The sequence below is a fragment of the Scomber scombrus genome, chromosome 17 (assembly GCF_963691925.1).
Source record: "Scomber scombrus chromosome 17, fScoSco1.1, whole genome shotgun sequence".
Classification (NCBI taxonomy): domain Eukaryota; kingdom Metazoa; phylum Chordata; class Actinopteri; order Scombriformes; family Scombridae; genus Scomber; species Scomber scombrus.
In genome coordinates, this window is record NC_084986.1 from 13,046,912 (window position 1) to 13,066,429 (window position 19,518).

The following is a 19,518-nucleotide window of genomic DNA, read 5'->3' on the forward strand; positions in this document are numbered from 1 at the left end:
CCCTCCCAGAATGCCTGAGAAGTCAAAGGGTCTGGTGCATGATGACCACTCGAGGAGCGTCTCAGGTTTCTGACCAGGGGGCCCAGGTAAATTTAGTAAGACGCTGTCCATTTACACACTGCAGTCAGACCCGCACACTCACAGAGTGAAGACACGAGTTGTAGACCGGACTGGTCTTGTGGTTGTATACACATGTATTGAGAGGTAGGAAAGACCAGAGATTTGAAGCTGGGATTGAACACATTATGGAATCATGATATCAGCAGAGGATGATGAAGAGTTAGATGAGACTGTTGAACATGATGTCAGTGACACCACCTGGAGTTGGGTAAAGTAATTTGTAAATCATCTGCATGTTGCCAGAGGAACCCATAATTAGCACGAAAATGCACATTGATGAACTTCATGACCATAATGCATGTGATGGTGGCATTTAGTTTAAAATGTGAGTAAATATAGACTGAGAGTGTGGATATATGCAAGCCTACACACACGCACACACACACACACACACACACACACACACACACACACACACACACACACACACGTACACACACACACACACACACACACACACACACATACACACACACACACACACACACACACACAAGTTCTGTATCATCTGGCCCCAGACAGTAGTTTGTTTCATTTAAGTGTAGAACACATAAAAACACAATATACACAATATGAATGAGATACTGAACATAAATAAAATATCAGATAGAGTGTTTAAAAGTAACTGGCTCTGTAAGTGGGTCTTAGAGCTGCAGGAGGCAGTGGATAAGGGGTATGCGTTTCAGTATTCCCCCTTGTAAGACGATCTGTTCTGACTGAGACTCTGGAAGGAGAAAAAAAAAGGTGTGAAAGTAGCATGAGAGTAGGGAAAGCTGGGTGAAGAGATAGGTGAAGTAATAAGCTATCTAACTGCAAATTAAGTGCAGTGTTCAAACACACATATATTTGAATGTGCATAATGTACATTTTCACGTATTGATTAATAAGTATGCAATGGCAACACAGAATATAGCACTCGAAGTGCTTCATTGTGGCCTCTTGTAAACATGGAAACACCCTCAAAGATATTTGTGGATGCTTTTATTCCATTTAAAAATATGTTTTCTCATCTTCTACCTTGAGGTAATAAGAAATGTCCTAATTTTCTCCTGTTTTTCAAAGTCTGTAGCCACAAGTCAACAGTGTTAAGTCCAAGAGGTGGTTTAAATCATTATCTTATTCGCATAATCTCTCTAATTAAGGACAAAGAGTTTTTTCCCCCCCTTTTAATCTCTGTGTCAAATTTCGGCAGTTCCAGTTAATTTTTCCATCGTGACTCTCATGCCAGAATAGCCTGAGCCAATCAGAGGCCTTGATGTTAAGAGATTGTGTAAAAGGATTATGCAATGAATTTGTGTGTGACATTACTGACTCAAAGTTAAATATGCTGTTTTTTTGTTTATAATGAATGTTAATATTCAACCATTGTATAGTGTAAGTGCATTTATATATATATATATATATATATATATATATATATATATATATATATATATATATATGTATGAAAAGTTTGGAGTGTAAACATTTATCAGTGAATGAGAATCCATGATTATAAGAAAAAAAATGGAGAGGTGTAATGTAGCAAATTATTAGGTGGTTGACAGTGTGGTTGTGCACAGAAGTTGATGTTTCTTCTCCAACAGGCCTAACATGTCATGTTTAGAAATGACTACTATTTTTGGAAGATATGAATATTGAGCAAACAAATGGTCGCCCCACTAAAACTTGATTGGTGCTAAAAGAGCAGTCACCTCCTCGCCACCAACCTGTATATCCAACGTTGTGATTGGCTGAGCTGAGTGTGAGACCACAGCAGGAAAGACACGCCTCCAAGTACAGAGAGGGAGTTTTTGGGGCAAAGCTAAATAAGGTCATACTACAGGTGCTAAAGTTGGTCTACCCTAATTCTGACTTTATGTGTGAATATATAGAAAATAAGTAAAATTAAAGCTTTATAATGCAAGAAAATACATGTTTTTTCCTGCTGATACATCTTGCTGAGCATTTTATTGACACTTTTCATGTGGCAACTTGGTTCTTGTGGCCTGATACCGGTCGTGCTACTGGCCACACATTTTAAAAATGAAATTGCTATCATGTGCTGTCTTGTATTGGCTGAGTTCAGGTCCTCTTGGCAAAGCATTGTGTTCTTCGAAACATGTCTGAGGGCAGCTGTGCGGCTTATATGTCCACAGAGAATCCAGTGACACTGACGTAAAGACCAATATGGGGACAGTCTGTATAAGTAGTAGTGCCAGTAAGGGCTGACTACTGTTAATATATGATGGTACCTGTTATGCACAGTCATTAAAGGCTTAGAATTATATTTATTTTGCGGTCAGGGTGGAGACTTATTTTGTCACGTCTGTAAGAAGTTGTAAAAGGAAGTAAGGCTTCTGTCCTGCTGATCGTCTAAGGTGTTATGTTGTGGTTATGTTAGTGTACTTGCAGGGTCATGACATCATTCACCTTTGTAAGCTGTGATAAAACAGCAGCTTGTACTGTGACGAATGAAGCTGAACTTTAGCTGCGCAGCTTCCTTACAAATATCTTTTCTACTGCTTGTTTTTTAAATTTTAAAGGAAACAATGCTCAGTATCACAGTGAACACCTCACATGTCTCACAGCAAAGGCTTCAAAGTTAATAAAAACAAAAACGAAGGACAAAACGTTGAAACCACATGTGATTAAATTTTTCTTTCAGGTATTGAAAGGAATAACTATTCCACCAGTCTGCCAATTCATAAAACTGAGGTAAGACTACTGCAGGTTGCTAGACAAAGTTCTCAGGCAACAAACCGACAGTGAAACTAAACACTAAACTTGCGAGGTTGTAAACCACAGAAAACAACAGCAGGCTACATGAGACAGCAGCAGCCTGACATGATGAAGTTGTCAGTAGTTTTATAGTTTGTAATTTTCCCAATTTTAATCACTTTAGTCACTATCATTTGGAATGACAGTATGAACATTTCAAACATAAACAAGAGATTCACATCAAATGTGTTGGTAGACTGTGATGGAAAACCCTTAACAAAGACACACATTCTTCACTTTCTGGTTTAGCCCAGAACGACTGCTTCACAGTCTGGAAAAACAATTAGTGTGCGCACACATGCACCCGCACACACACACACACAAGGACAGACAGACAGACAGACAGAGCTGGCTCATGTTGCAGAAGAGCTGCACGTGAGGCTGTTGTAGCGTGTAGCCTATCAAATATTTGGGCTGCTGCTTGTATGTCTCCCATGAACAGATATTTTGTTGTCAAGATTTTGGTTATGTGTCCACTTCATACACACACACACACACACACACACACACACACACACACACACACACACACACACACACACACACACACACACACACACACACACACACACACACAGTGTTGCATTTCAATCACATTGCACTGACTTAAATTATTTTCCTGGAGACTTACCATAACTCTAACCACTACTTCCCTATCCCTTATCCTGATTCAACCTACATTAATTTTCACGTTTTTTGGGTATTGACAGTCACCAGTCAACCACTTCCACCTGACACAGTTGACTGGAGGGTCTCAGGCTACAACCGCAAACATCGCATGTGCTCCACAGCAGGGCTGTGATTGGTCGAGAGGATCACCTCACTGCATCAGCCTGACTCGGTGACTTCAAACGCTGACGTAGACTCAGTCACTTCCCGCCGTCACAGCACAAACTGGTAGATACATTTTCATGTCTCACCCACGGCGCTCTTTAAAAAGTGAAACATTATAGCTTGAGCGTGATACGTTTCTGCAAAAATGTATTCATGTATAACTCAAGTGTCGAACCGCATGTTTATCTTGCATTTTATAGTGTTTATGCTATTAATAAACCAATTTAATTAACTTTAATCCACCCAGAGGCAAGTTTAATGAGACCTAAGGAAAACAGTGAGAATATTTGGTATTTCTTGGCTCTTTCCACTAAAAATACAAATGAATACCTACAAGTAATTGCTTCAGAAGCTGCTTTGAGAATGCCACTTTCAGTTTGACGCCACCAGTCTGCAACAATGTAAAGACACTGGCTGCGAAAAAAACAATTGTGTTGCCACAGCGGCAGCTGAGACGTTGTGTTTGGCAACTCAACAGCTCGACGCTGACTGGTCAGCAGGCGGGTTTTCGCTGCAGATGAAGTCATACACCGACAAGGCATCGTGAGCTACGGCGAGAGAGAGAGAGAGAGAGAGCGAGAGAGAGAGAGAGAGCGAGAGAGATGATACACAGAGAGAGAAGGAGCGAGAGGAATGAGTATCGCTTTGATTTAAATTGTACTGTTTCGCTGCTTCTAGTCGATGACAGCAGGTCAGGGCTGTAACACGGACTCAGACATCCTCTCTACCGGGAAATGTGTCTTTCTATAATGCCCTGCTGTGTTGTCTTTCACCGCTGAGGAAACGCCAGTTGCTGTCAACGTATTCAGCTGTAGGAGGTAGGAGCCTATATTTATATTGTGTTTGACTGCACCTGCCTTGTTAGGTGATGAATGGGCTTCACGAGCTCCTATTTCTTACGACTCATCAATATGTTTGTCAGTCTGTATGATGTATAGTGTGTCCTTTGATCGTTTATCATGCAGTACCAGCACTGTCAGGATGTCTTGAGCCAGCTATTCACTTACATCTACTGGATTTAAAATGTGTGTCCCTTTAAAGGTGTGGTTGGGAAAACGAATGATTTGTTTTTAAATGTGTGAGAACCTTTAATTAAACACCTATTATCTGAATTTTTCCACTAAGGCTGGGGCTTGTATTTGTCTTAAAGTGATCATAATGTAGGCTATGTGTCTGAGTGTTTACATATGAGTAATGTATGAGTAATAATATGAGACTATGATACTAATGAGGGTGAAAGCAAAACACTGTCTGTCCATACCTTCAAACACATTATCTGCTGAGTGGCCCTGCAGCCAGATTCCAGCCTGTGAGGAAATCCTCATAACTGCAGTCTGTGAATCCATTACACTAATGAGCATGCCACAGTTAAACACAAGTCAGTGGCTTTTTAAAAATAAAATGGGATGTCTTAAAGGCTCATTTGAGGCTGTAAATGTAGGGTGGGAATGGGTGTTATTTTCTCAGTACAAGCTATTTAAACACCTAGCAGCACTGTCAGTGTTATGAGATGTTGTTCCTCTTTCTGTTTCATCTGCAACACAAGAAAATCTATTTTTGGATGAAGCAGCTCTGCAGCGTGTAGATGGGGTTTCACACAAAACAAGTCATCTACTCTGGAAAATCAGCTGGTAACTCAATGCCTAAGAGAAAAGTGAAATCAATAATTAAAAATGGCGAAGGTCATCTACAGTATAGGAGGTTATTTTTACATGCTTCTCACATTCAGCTACTCATTTAAAGCTAGGGCTCCTGTTCTTCAGTGAGGGGCCCCTTGTTATGGCCACATGGGCTCCAAGACAAAGGGGAGGGGAGGGTTGTGTTGCAACCTTATCTTCTGGTGCTGCTTGGGGCCCACTACCACCACCACCACCACCACCCCTTTCCATTATTAGACTGGAGTTTTGAAAGCTTTGCAAAGGGGATTCATCACATGTTTGCCATTGGTGTTTGCATCATAGAAACCACAATAATCTAGAAATGATAAGTATGAATGGATCCTCTTCAAATGGTTTCAGATTATTTCCTTATCTTCTTTACCATAGTGTATGCTGATAATTCTCAGTGCCAAGTTTCATGTGATCATCAAAACACATTCAAATCTTCTTCGTTCCATAGGCTACTGGCAGGAAATGAAGTTGAACTGTTTGGCACGTAATAATGTGTGATTATATGAACATTTGCATTTATTTGAAGTAGTTCGTTAGACATATGTGACTGAGAGAATGCGGACATAAATTAGTGAGACAGATACATTATCATGGGCTCAGGAGTTTAATGGAGAAGATAGGAATTGATATTGGTCAGACATCACACAGAATAAGAGATAATTATGTTTTTCAGATGTTTTGAAAAAAGCCTGTGAGGCGTATTTACATAAAAAACAACAGATATAAGTGTTTAAACTAAAGGGAAGTGTGCGTGACTTCATTATGAAGGCATAAATACTTTGAGAAACACACATTTGATCACCCAGCCTTTGTCTTATGATTCTGTGTTGCTGTTATAAAACCATGTATAATATGTGAATAACAGACAGATTAAGAGGCCTGTAGCTGGTAGAGAACAGTAAACATATTCAGACTAATGTGTTGAGTCACTTGCTGAGTTCTTGCATAACAGTGTCCTTTACCTTCAAAAGACATTTGCATTGTCGGTGTTGGCTAGGTGTTCGAGATCTCATGAAGCTTTTGTGTGGCTCAGCCATTAAACTCACTGGCTGGTCATAACATCACCGTCACTACATGAGTGACTGGTCTAACTTGGTTTGTCCTTTGACCTCTGGTGTCTGGAGTAGCTGAATGGAAAACAGGGTAGGATTTCCAGACTTATCAGAAAGGGGAGCGCAGGGTGAGAAGGTCAAAGCGGTTCTTTCTACAGTACGTAGGTAGGTTACACAAAGTGTCCTGAGAGAACTAACACATGAACACTGAGCAAGAACAGGCTTTTCTGTTCTCTGTCCTTGGTACCAGTCACAATGCAGCTGAGATACTGACCTTAGACCAGATTATGTGAATGACTTCACCCCATTCCTATAAAGGAGAGTTAGATCAGATCACACGTCATCAGTAGCTTGAATGACAGATGAAGAATGGTACATCAGCTGCCGGCTAATAAACACATCCTATTTAAGGATTGAGACACTGAAGTAGAGTTTAAAGGGTACAAGTAGGTAATTTAAGTTTAGTTGATTTTAAATCTTTTATTTTAATATTTAAACTTACTTATATTGTGTTTTTGTCTCTCTCTCTCCCTCTCTCTCCTCTCTCTCTCTCTCTCTCTCTCTCTCTCTCTCTCTCTCTCTCTCTCTCTCTCTCTCTCTCTCTCTCTCTCTCTCTCTCTCTCTATCTCTCTCATCTACCTCATTCCGTCCACTGTTCCCTCACCCAGACCCGCCAGACCATGAACTACGTGGGCCAGTTGGCAGGCCAGGTGTTTGTCCAGGTCAAAGAGTTGTACCGAGGCCTCAACCCTGCCACCCTCTCTGGCTGCATTGACGTCATCGTAGTGAGACAGCCCGATGGCTCCCTGCAGTGCTCACCTTTCCATGTTCGCTTCGGCAAAATGGGGGTCCTCCGATCCCGAGAGAAAGTGGTAAGTGTCAAAAAAACCAGACGACTACCTTTGCAGTCTAAGGAAAACAGTTTAATTGTTTGGCAGCTGTATTCTGATTTCTCTCCTCTACTTTCTTCTAGGTAGACATGGAGATCAATGGAGAACCAGTTGCTTTACATATGAAACTCGGTGACAATGGAGAGGCATTCTTTGTCCAAGAAACAGAAAATGATCAGGTACAAAGAAAAGATCGTACGCCAGTTAGAGATAGCAGAGAAGAATAGTTTCAGTTTTGTTTGGAAACAAAACTGACAAGGTAGTGAATTGCTTAGTAAAACAGATTTTGGGTAACACTTTGTGGTACCAACCATACGGGTTGGGCTTAAAATAGGTATCAAAATGTTTTGGTAGACCTATCCCAATGATGGACTGAAGTTATATATCGATATTTATGATGATTGGACAAATGTTTAATGAGTTGTGGCAAATATTCTCTAAACCCCATCCTATGCGAAGACATTTTGGTTAAATGTGTCATGTTGTATCAACCCATCCTGCTAATTTATAAAAGAAAAAAGTAGACTGATATATATGTGGTAAATCAAAGGGTAACACAAAATCTCAGTATGTTAAAAGACACATGTTGATTCAAACGAAAACATGTTACAAAAGAAAACACATCATTGTCCGCCTTTGTGACGAAAACTCAGACACACCCATTTTTACCACTGCGAGGCATTATCCAAACTGTCTTTCCTCTTACACATAGTCATAGTAGTCTGAACAAGGTCACGCTGTGTGCAGAGTTGGCACTGCAGCCAGGAATTTCTTCCTTTCCTTTTTTGCTGAACAGCATTCCTCTGTTCATCAGTTGAGAGTACTAAAGGAAGCATTTACTAACCTGACCCATATTCAATTCAGTAGATTTAATTGAGGAGAAATAAGGACTTTCTTGCTTTCTTGACATTTCCTGACAAAGAAATATGCTAATGTATAATTTTGTGCAGCTATAAAAGAAATAGTTACAATTTGAAAATGTGAATAGATGAAGTCAGATGTCTCCTGCATCTAAAGATTGCTTCATTTCCAGTTTGTGTGTGATTTTAAGCCCACGAGAACTGTTCAAACCTCAGTTTCAAATTAATGGAAAACTTTGGGAAAAAAGCAGCTGTGTTTTTTTTTTCTCCATTCTCGGAAAACTGACTTTTTCAACATCAAGCGTGTTCACTCGGTTTTCCAAGTTTTTGAGCTGCAGGCTGGAAGAGCCAAGTTGTCAGTGAAATGTTTCTATGTTACTGTATGTACATGAGGATGTGTGTGTGTGAGTGTGAGTGTGCCTGAAAGACATAAACAAGCGGTGAAGCTACTTAGACTAGGGGCCCAGCACCGACAAGGGAAGTGGGTAATTTATTTCAACCAGAGTGGTGTCAGATTCCCACGACTGGAAGAGTGAGGGAGGCGGGATTGTCCCTCTCAACCCTTTTCTTGGCACATGGAAGCAAAAACGTGAGCGAGTATTGTCGGACTACAAATCATATGGTTATAGCTCTTTTTTCCCTTCCTCCCTCCCTACGTCCCTCCCTCTGTCTCCTGCTCTCCATATGCCTTTCAACACATGCATTTATACTCCCCTGAGCCTACAGCTGGAGACCTTCTTGGAAAGCCCTAGTTTTTCTTAGAAGGAGGGTTTGTAAATCTGACTCCTTTCACAGAACTGAGGAACAGATATTGTTTTGGATCGGCTTTTTTACTCGCAAACTCTCTCCACAGCTGGAAGAGCTTCTGCAAACATCTGGCAGTGTTGTACACATTTGCCTACTTGGTTTACACTAAATTTGTGCAAAAAAAAAAAAGTTTCAGAGGGAGTTTCCCAATTTGAAAAAATAAAGTTGAAACTTGCTTTTAGAAACACGAAACTTAAGGGCATATTTTGAATGCAATTTTGTTCTTCATGGTGTAAATATGTTTTTTTTTCAGTGTAACATGAAAAATATTATTAATGCAGGTTGCAATGTCTGGACATTTACTTTGAACAAGTTTACTTGAAATCATTCAGTTCACATATGTTAATGATCTGCAGCATTTTTACAGCATTAATTAAAAACACACTAATTGATTCACTTCTGTTTCTGGTCTAAACAGGAAGTTGTTCCCTCCTACCTGGCCACCTCTCCCATCTTGTCAGATGGAGCCATCCTGATGAGCTCATCCCTGCTAGGGAAGAGCTCTGGGCCGCCCATACAGACCCTGGGTTCCACGGGGAGTGCTGGAGAGAACGGCAGTGTGATGATGAAGAAGAGGAGGAAGAGGAGGAGGAAGGCGCGACTGGACAGCATGCGGCGGGAGGAGAGCGGAGACTACTCTGAGGAATGGAACGAAGACATGTTCACTATAGACATCAGCTCAGATGAAGGGACGGAGATGCAGAGCAACAGGTGAGAAAAAGCAGAACAGTAAGAGAGGAGAGGGAAAAAAGGGAAGGGGGCATGGTAGAAAAGAGAAATAAAGAAAGCAAAAAGAATGAATGTAAGTTAATAGCAGGAAAATAATGAAATACACGTGAGCACAATTGATACATGTGACAGAGTACAGGGTGGGGGAAGGTGAAGTGTGGTCAGTGAGATAAACAGTATAATACATCACTGAAATAAGCTTTGAGAGCAGCTGTAATGGAACTGCCGTCTGTCAAACAAGAATAAACAGACCAGTGCCTGTAGTGGAGAGGCCTCCAGCTGTGGTGCTGACACACACACACACACACACACACACACACACACACACACACACACACACACACACACACACACACACACACACACACACACACACACACACAGATACTAATAGGACACTCAAGACCATATGGAAAACACGCACTGTAATTTTTAAAAAAGAGTGTCTGAAGGAGCGCACATATGTGTATATACAACTGCCACAATGTAGCTCGGTCCTTGCTATGCTGTAAAGTATTAAAAACAGTCTAGTATGTGCAGTATGTATATCAAGCATGTGGCTATAGGAGTCACATATGTTGTCATGGTCTGCTTATGGTGAATTAATACAAGAGCGCTTGTAAACAACTGCTGCATGACCGATTTATTTTCATCTCTGTACACGTGCGTTAGATCTATTTCATCTCAATTCTGGCTCATCTCTCCTGTATACTACTGTAAATCAACACCAGGGTGGATTTTTCATTCACATCAGTTCACAGAGTGGGCTTCAAATAAGATGCTTGTATACACCATGTAAACAAAATGTTAAAGTCCCCCTCCACTCAAAACATGTGTTTTAATTCTTCCTACTTCAGTTGGATGTTTGACACTAGAAGACTGTTTTCACGTTCAGCTGCTAAAAGTGGAAAGTTTTCTGCGCTCAGATTAAATCTGATTTTAGGGCAATGATCTTTGAGCATGATTTGTGACATCCCAACTAGTTTGGAGTCACTCGTGGTCCAATATGCAATATGCAAGTTAGACAAGTGTGATGTGGTAAACTGAAGACTCCAGTGGGTTTTTTTTTAGATTTCTTAAGACATGTCTTGGGGGGGATTTTAATTGGATTTTAAATGAATTATCTAACTTAAATGACTAAACTGTTATTAGCAATGTGTTTTGCATTTCTGGTCTGATTATAATGATTGTTAATGATATTTTTGTAATATAGTACTTCGAATGGCATTTCATCCCACACTTATACTAATTTATCTCTATTTTAATTGCTAGATATTATCATTTGGTGTCAGTTCATAAGTGTAAAAAAGAAACTGCTTATTTTCTATGAATGACTGAGTGATAATAGCAGTGAGAAAATGACTATACCATTATCTTCACTAACAGAAGCTTCAAAAGACAAGAATGCAATGTAGATAAGACGTGTTATGTTTTGAGTGCAGGCACAGTGCAACATGTTCAGGCATGATCTCTGTGGGTCTTGAAAGTCATTTTGGAAAATGGATTAAAAGTGAAAGGTAAATTACAGCCTTTCACAAAATTAAAAAAATATGCAACTCGATTAGCATTGCAGATTTATGATATACAGTTACAGGGTATACATTTAAAGCATGCATAATGCATAAAACATTTATGTGTGTTTTAGGGCTTCGTCTTGGGATGTCTTGAGAGACGAGGCAATGGCTGTTTCGACCGGTGGTTCTTTCAAACAGACTGGCATCTACACTCGTTCAGATGGAGAGTGGAGTCCTATCCAGAGGTGCTCCATTTATTCATGTGAAGATTTACACATTATTAGGAAGATTGAGCAACTCTTTAATTGCTGTTTATTGTTGTTCCTCTTTCAGCCCCGGGAACTCTCGTCCCACCTCTCCTAAGAGTGACTCTGAGCTTATGATGAAGCCATCAGACACGGACAATCAGAATCCAACCATGCACTGGGCATGGGGAGAGCTGCCACAGGCTGCCACGGTAACTTAAGTCACCATTGCACTATATTATGTACATTTGTGGTAGCTTTAGTCCAAATCATATGTATCATCATCCTTTTTACTGCTTTTCTAGCCATCCTTCCTCCCGGTGAAATCCAAGCCTCCACCAGTTTGTCCCGTATCCATCCCTGTATCTGAAAGCACCCACTTCCGTGTGATCACTCATGAGACGACTGCAGAGCAGTGTGGACCCTACTCTGAAATGTCAGCAGTCAGACTGCTCATGCCGGAGCAAACAGCAACTACTGAGGAAACAGTTGTCACAGTCGGGATGGAGTCAGAATCTTCCAGGATGGAAACCCAAGCTCAGGGTAAAACAGCAGGAGATGTGGCAGCTCGTATGACATCAGACATGGAGGAGGCAATGACCTGTCCGCCAGGCAAGACGGACTCTCCATCCAAAAGAAAAGGTGACATTTTCCACTGTAAAACAAGAACACAATAAAACGTATTCTTCCCTTGGGAGTCTTGTTCATCTAACTAGGTATCATCTACTCAGATTTTGAGCTGTAGTTCCCCCTGTAGTTCAATGGAATTTTGTTTGTGGTGAAAAATTTCCAAAAAATTACATTCGGAAGGTTTTAAATAAAAATATATATAATGATGGTAACTCATGATCCCACAACCCCATATGCTGCAGTTAAGGTTTTAAGAATAGGTTTGTTTGTGCACCACAAACCAAATATAATTCCATTCATTGTATTAGTGTGAGCAGCTGCTTCTCCAAACAGCAAATCGAATTAAAGCAGTAAAAATGTGTGAAACTGTCTCGCCGGGGAAACACTAACCAAAAGCTGTTGAAAAGATATATATATTGATTTATTTATTTTTTTAAACGTTTGAATTAACGAGAAATGTTGTCAAAATGATTTCATAATTACATTTAAAAAATCCAAGCAGTTCAATGTATTTCTTGTAAATAAACCCACGAGTAAGGCGAATACTAAGAAGCAGACAACTGATTTTATTGGGGTCTTTACTATGCTTGCAGACAAAAGGAGCCGCCATCTTGGTGCTGATGGGATTTACCTGGATGACATCACAGAGCTCGAGCCTGAGGTGGCAGCCTTGTATTTCCCTAAAAGGTATGTGGATGCATACCTGCACAGAGTCATCATTTTTGTGTAATGAGAGTTTTAACACACTGATATAGCTGATAAAAATGGCTCCTCTCCTCTGTAGTGATACAGCGGTGAGGAGCATCTCAGACCCGGGCCTCCACAGCACCAGTCTGTCCCCACAGTCGGTCAGCTCTGGAGGAGACAGTGGAGTGGACAGCTACTGCGACCTCATGGGCGACTTGCCATCCATTGCCATCTCTCTGTGCGGCGGCCTCACTGACAATAGGGAGATCACTAAAGGTGAGCCACTCACCACAACCGCAACACAGATGTTACACTCTGTGGTGCCAGCTGTGGCAACAGGAGGGAAACTGAACACACACTGAACATAATGTGTTTGTATATTTGGTTGTGTTTACAGAGCAGTTCCAGGAGAAGGTCATCTTGTACCAGCAGTTTGTAGAGAACCCCTCCATCATCGACGACCCCAACTTAGTTGTGAAAATTGGCTCCAAGTAAGACATTTAAACTTGTTAGAGTGAGAAAATGTTTGTGTCTAAATGTAGAAAAATAGCAGACTGTAAACTGTTTATACTCCACTGCATGTTGTGTGGATTAAACTGCAGCAAAACGTGGTGGAGTGTATGCAGGATTCTGCAAGGTTTTTGCAAAGAAATTCAGCTGACAAAGTGTTTTTCGCAGAGCTGATATTAATATATTTTGTTTTCTCCCTCAGGTACTATAATTGGAGCTCTGCAGCTCCACTTATGCTGGCTATGCAGGCTTTTCAGAAACCGCTGCCAAAGGTAGGAAACTGATACTAATGACTCAGACCATAGATTGGTTGTATTACATGAATACCATACCCCCTTTTGACTGAAGCTGGTACTGCATCCTGCGTGTCTCAATACACATGTGATACTTATCTTATATTCATTACATTACATTCAACTAAATGTACAATCTATAACCTACAAATATCACATCATAAATGTTCTGTTGTCCTCAGAAAAACTTTATGTTTTTTGATAAACATCCACTTAATCTGTTTTTTGGGCACTCAAATTAAACTTTGTCTTCCCCTCTGTTCTCCTTTCTCCTATTTTATCACTCCCTCCTTCTACTCCATCCATCCACCCATCTATCCATCCATTAGTATACTTGCCTCAATTATATTCACTCAGCCTTAGAGTTTCTTCTCTGTTGTCTGACTGGGATGCTGGGATACAGCACTGTATGTCAGCATTTAAATGACTATCTCATCTTATTTCTCATCTTATTTCTTTCTGGCTTTTACCATCTCTATCCTCAAATTCTTTCACTGACTTCGTGCCACTTACTTTTCCTTCATCCCAACCCGCAGACACATTGTTGTTTCTGTGTTGCTGTTTGTTGATTTGCGGTTTGTTTTGGCTTCATTTTGTAAGTGTTTTTTATGGTCTTGTTTTGTGGTTGTTTGGGGTTGTGTGTGTGCCACTCCAGGCTGCAGTGGAGAGCATCATGAAGGAGAAGATGCCCAAGAAAGGAGGGAGGTGGTGGTTCTCATGGAGAGGGAGGAACAGCAGTGCCAAATCGGTAATTTCAATTACTGTTGAAGACATTTTTGTTCTTTTCTATGTCTGCGGTGGGTATTTCAGTTGGAAGCAAACCACTGTGGAGTAAAAAAATGCATTTTTCCAGATCTATCAGACATTAAGGTTATGTTTACTTATTTAACATTTGGTATTTTGTCATATGAATGAGTGATTAAAGCAGATGAACACTGTTTCTTCTCTTGTAGGATTCAGTCTCTGGGGCGTGTGGCTCTGCTGAACAACCTGGAAAAATGTCAGGCAGGTAAGGAACTTCAAACATTCCCAGCTAAAAAGTATCATAGCCAAGGACTGAACATCTTAATTGAATAACTTACATGTATATTTCAGTCTTTAACCCACTGTTAACGTGTTTTATAACAGACTGAAAGAAGAGTCGTCCTCTAGTGATGAAGACCACGGGGCAGCCCAGCAGAGCTCTTCCGCCGTCCAATCAGAGCCTGGGCTCACCATAGGAGGCGTGTCTTATAAGAAGACACTCCGACTCACATCAGAGCAGCTGGTGAGGAGTTTGGATTAAATACACCAAAGAAATTGTAATTTTTAAACTTTCACTTATATTAATATTCATAATATTATGTTCTTTTTCTCTCCTCTTCCCTTCATATATTCTATTTCTCTCTGTCTCTCTCTCTCTCTCTCTCTCTCTCTCTCTCTCTCTCTCTCTGTCTCTCTCTCTCTCTCTCTCTCTCTCTCTCTCTCTCTCTCTCTCTCTCTCTCTCTCTCTCTCTCTCTCTCACCCACCCACCCACACACACACACACACACACACACACACAGCTGTCTCTCCAGCTGCAGGATGGTCCCAATGATGTTGTGTTCAGTGTGACCACTCAGTACCAGGGAACCTGTCGCTGTCAGGGAACCATCTACCTCTGGAACTGGGACGACAAGATAATTATCTCTGACATAGATGGAACCATCACCAGGTGTGTAACTTATGCAATGTACATATCTTTGAATACATACTTTTACAACTACCTATACTACATACTTTGATTTAGTTTGGATTTAAATGGAAGATATGGCCCCAAATGGTTGGCTCATCTGTAAGCTGTACGTCTCTCTGCCCGGAATAACTTTTTAATGACATAATAAGTTCCAGTATGTTCCAGTAAAAATAATCTTTTTCACAATAGTTTCATTTGTTGTGCTCATTCGCTGCTGATTAAGTACTTTTCCATTCACATCTGAAGTTTAAATACAGTTTTCTGCATGCCTACATTCAATCATTCGTTTTTTCCCAAAGAAATTTAGTGTTAGGCACTTTTCGATTAAATAATGTTCAACCTCTCAATCTAAAACAAGTGCTTTTTCTGTTACTCTTTTTTGTCTAAGACAAAATATTAAACTAATATTTTTAATACTAAAGAAAAGTTACTCACTTGTCCATCACTTGTGTGTGTTTGTCTCCAGGTCAGACACCTTGGGTCATATCCTGCCCACCCTGGGGAAAGACTGGACCCACCAGGGCATTGCACAACTCTACCACAAAGTCAGCCAGTAAGTACTTGTTTATCAGTAGACCACCAGATGTGAATTGCATTCAATCAAAATGCAAAAAGGCAGAAGAAAATCTAGAAAATTCAACCTGGAAGCAATTATTTATCACATAACTGATTGACGGTTTTATATCACTCATGAGTACAACAGTTTTGTTGTGATTGCCGGTAATAATCAACATTTATGTTCTTTTTTCTCTTTTCATCAGAAATGGCTACAAGTTCCTGTACTGTTCAGCTCGCGCTATCGGCATGGCTGACATGACCAGAGGTTACCTCCACTGGGTCAATGAGAGAGGCACCATGCTTCCTATGGGCCCTGTGCTTCTGAGCCCTAGCAGCCTGTTTTCAGCTCTGCACAGGTTTGAAAAATGCACTTAAATAGACACAGCAGACACTGTGTCATGAGCATTGTAGTAGAGTGCTCATTGTGGTTTACTGACATATTGTGTGTGTGTGTGTGTGTGTGTGTGTGTGTGTGTGTGTGTATGTGTGTGTCTTTGACAGGGAGGTGATTGAAAAGAAGCCAGAGAAGTTCAAGGTGGAATGTCTCACTGATATTAAGAACCTTTTCTACCCCAACACACAGCCTTTCTATGCAGCGTTTGGCAACAGACCAACGGTACACACACACACACATGCATGTTATATACAATATAATTCATGATATTTTTGTATGTATTTATCAAACAGACACTCATTTATTTAAATGGCACTACTGATGATGCAAATCAGGCTGCAGACTCTTGCACAATTTAATTTAGATGTGTCATGATCTCAAACATTGATTGTAATTTTTATATCTGTAGGATGTATATTCCTATAAAGAAGTTGGAGTCCCATTGAACCGGATTTTTACAGTAAACCCCAAAGGCGAGCTGGTGCAGGAGCACGCCAAGACCAACATCTCATCGTAAGTCCTGCATCCAGTTTGCTTTATCTATAATATCGGGAAGTATTTTAATCACTTTAGAGAAAATGTTCAGTCTGCTTATTAAATGTGTATGATTGTTATTTCTTCCCCTCCTCTGCACAGTTACGTACGTCTGGGTGAGGTGGTGGACCACGTGTTTCCCCTGAAGGTTCGAGCCTCCTCCTCAGACTTCCCCTGCTCAGACACCTACAGCCACTTCACTTACTGGAGGGAGCAGCTCCCCCGAGTGGACCATCAGGGAACTACACCTCCACAGACTCCCAGCCCCAGCAGCTGACTACCTGTGGCCTGCTGAGCAGATCATGACAGGCAGAGCACTGATTGAATGATGGTGTGCCTGAGATGTAGCAGTCATTTAGACAGTAATGGTTACATATGTGTGTGTGATATGATGTAGATTGTTTAGAGGATGGAGCACTTTTAGTGCACAGATGGGAGCTACATCAGTAGGCTAATCTGCTGTGAATAGTTGTGTAACGCACAAGATGGATATAAGCGCACTTTTATTAAAAGAGGGCCGTTGTGGCCCTTCTGACTAGATGTATGTATATATATGAGATAATAGTTATTTATTCAGGCAGCTTAGTACATGATATTTCAGTGACGTTGACCTTGTAGACTATTTATGCACATAGCTGCATACTGTATTCAACAGATACACCTATGGCATCTGTTCAGAAGTGCATCAGACAGAACAACCATATTACAAGTCACTTAAACGTGTGCCAAATACTCAATGTAGAATTTATTTTCTTACTCTGACTTTTTTCAGTCCAAGACTGTTATCCTTTATAAATTATACAATCAGCATGGAAATGCAAATATGTACATGTAAGTAGTCCTACTTCATAACAACAAGTGTGTGTGTGAATTAGGGTTCAGTTGGAAAGAAATCAAGTCAGTATTAGTTATAGTACACTCAAGTGTATTACATAGCACACTGCGTATGAATGAATGTCATGTAGTTTGATATTAAAATGTGTCAAGAGCTTTTATTGGCAAGTCCTGATGAACGGCGAATGTTAAGAGCTTAAAATGAATATTTATTATTGAGAGAAAGTAATGAGAACAAGAGGACAGAATGCACAACATTTTTCAATCATATCCATCAATTTTCTCTAAAAAGTGTGAGCTAAGTTGCTGAATCATTTTTATTTTTCTAACCAAATCACACAGTGTTTGTGTGTTGTGATGAGAAGTGTGTGTCATTTCTGTGGTGGCCTTCATAAAATGTCTTTTAATTTATTCAAACAATTACAGCTCATACAGTTCAACACATTGATCATCATGTCTCTGTGACTGGCATGTTTTTCTTTCTTTAAGATTATGCTTATGTTGTATTTATTTCACCAATAGCCTGATTAGAAACTGACTGGTACACAAATGTAGCTTAGCTTTGTGTTTTATTATGAATGCATTTGTTCTTTTACAGTAGCTTTACTGCCATTCCCTCTGTAAAAACACTCAAAATGAAAGTTAAAGTATTCCTTATAATACCACAAATAATATGAGGTCTGTAATATGGGGAAAACATTCAGTATAAGCTGCTATAATAGGGTCCTGGGGGTATACTGTGAATATACCCACCTATATAGTCTCACCAAAGTAGGTGTGCATAAGCCTATAGTTTATGAGAGATTATGTGTGTATATAATGCTTTAAATATGGTATTATTCTTTCCATGAAAGAGCTACAATAGCCTGAAATCTTTCTGTATTTTTTGCCTTAACTGTGAACATTATGATCAATAATTAGCTCAGTCACTCCCTCCACTCCCTGTTATTGACCAGTTCACTGTTAAATTGGTGTTAATCAAACTCAATAAACATGCCTTGGTACATCAGTGAGTGTGTGTTAATCTCTTTTTACCACAACATTGCGGTTCTTTTTAGCACAATGACAGCTCCTTTATTTGAATAATTCATATTCAGCTCTATTTTAACTATAATGCTGTCACACAAATGGGCAATTACAACTTATTCTAAAACGTGAGCAGAAACTCAGCAGCTCTCAGCGTTAATGGCCTGTAGCCACTTCTTGGTTAATGGGGGGGTTAGGTTGAACCTTTTGGCAGAGTTGATGCAGGATTACATCTCTCCAGCTTCCAGGTGTTGAATTTTTGCTCAATTTATGAGCAATTATTCAAATCAATTGCAGTTCATTTAAAGAAGTGCAGAAGTGTTTTAATACATATAAAATAGTCTGCTTTGAGTAATATTTTCTGTAGTTGTTATCTTGCAGTTACCTTGTTAAAATCCTTATTCTACCTCATTAAAAACCCCACAATGTATGAACAAGCAGATGTTTTTTGATGCATTTAAAGCTGCGAGGTGCAGTATACAGTATGTGCACTGTAGACTTCAAGTGTCCACATCACATAAGTGCAAGGTCCATGTTGGAACACAATTGGGTCACAAATCGTACTCTTACTTCCACGCCTTGAACCCAGATTTAAAGTACAGTGTGTGGAATTTAGTTGCATATAACAGAACAGACTTGACAGAAATGGAATATAACTGTCATACGTATATTTTAATTAGTGTATAATCACCTGAATCTGTCTTGTTTCTTCAGCAGTCCGTTCAGTTTGTTGCAATCTTCAACCTCACCGCTAGATGCCACTAAATCCTAAAAACTGCACCTTTAAAATTAGCACAGAGAAACGTTCCCCCTTCAGCAGATGATTGTGAAAAAAGCCTTTTATTGTCAAACTCTG

General features: G+C 40.1%; 1 protein-coding gene across 1 annotated transcript; it reads left to right on the forward strand.

The window, feature by feature from the left end:
• Nucleotides 1–143: 143 nt before the first annotated feature.
• Nucleotides 144–18,642, forward strand: LOC133997663 (phosphatidate phosphatase LPIN1-like). Its single transcript, XM_062437342.1, has 20 exons — nucleotides 144–328; nucleotides 7,105–7,308; nucleotides 7,410–7,505; nucleotides 9,412–9,704; nucleotides 11,368–11,481; nucleotides 11,570–11,693; nucleotides 11,787–12,123; nucleotides 12,705–12,798; nucleotides 12,896–13,074; nucleotides 13,196–13,289; nucleotides 13,511–13,580; nucleotides 14,257–14,349; nucleotides 14,555–14,610; nucleotides 14,730–14,868; nucleotides 15,147–15,295; nucleotides 15,783–15,869; nucleotides 16,078–16,230; nucleotides 16,376–16,490; nucleotides 16,678–16,781; nucleotides 16,905–18,642. Exons 1-20 carry the CDS (start codon nucleotides 254–256, stop codon nucleotides 17,077–17,079), a joined length of 2,751 nt encoding a protein of 916 aa, XP_062293326.1. The 5' UTR covers nucleotides 144–253; the 3' UTR covers nucleotides 17,080–18,642.
• Nucleotides 18,643–19,518: the final 876 nt, after the last annotated feature.

What these genes read in the sequence shown, in the direction of transcription:
- LOC133997663 (XM_062437342.1), top strand. Translation starts at nt 254, where the DNA reads ATGATATCAGCAGAGGATGATGAAGAGTTAGATGAGACTGTTGAACAT. An exon ending in AAGAAACAGAAAATGATCAG is followed by an intron (nt 7,506 to 9,411) that starts GTACAAAGAAAA and finishes TGGTCTAAACAG; the next exon opens with GAAGTTGTTCCCTCCTACCT. An exon ending in CTGTTTTCAGCTCTGCACAG is followed by an intron (nt 16,231 to 16,375) that starts GTTTGAAAAATG and finishes TGTCTTTGACAG; the next exon opens with GGAGGTGATTGAAAAGAAGC.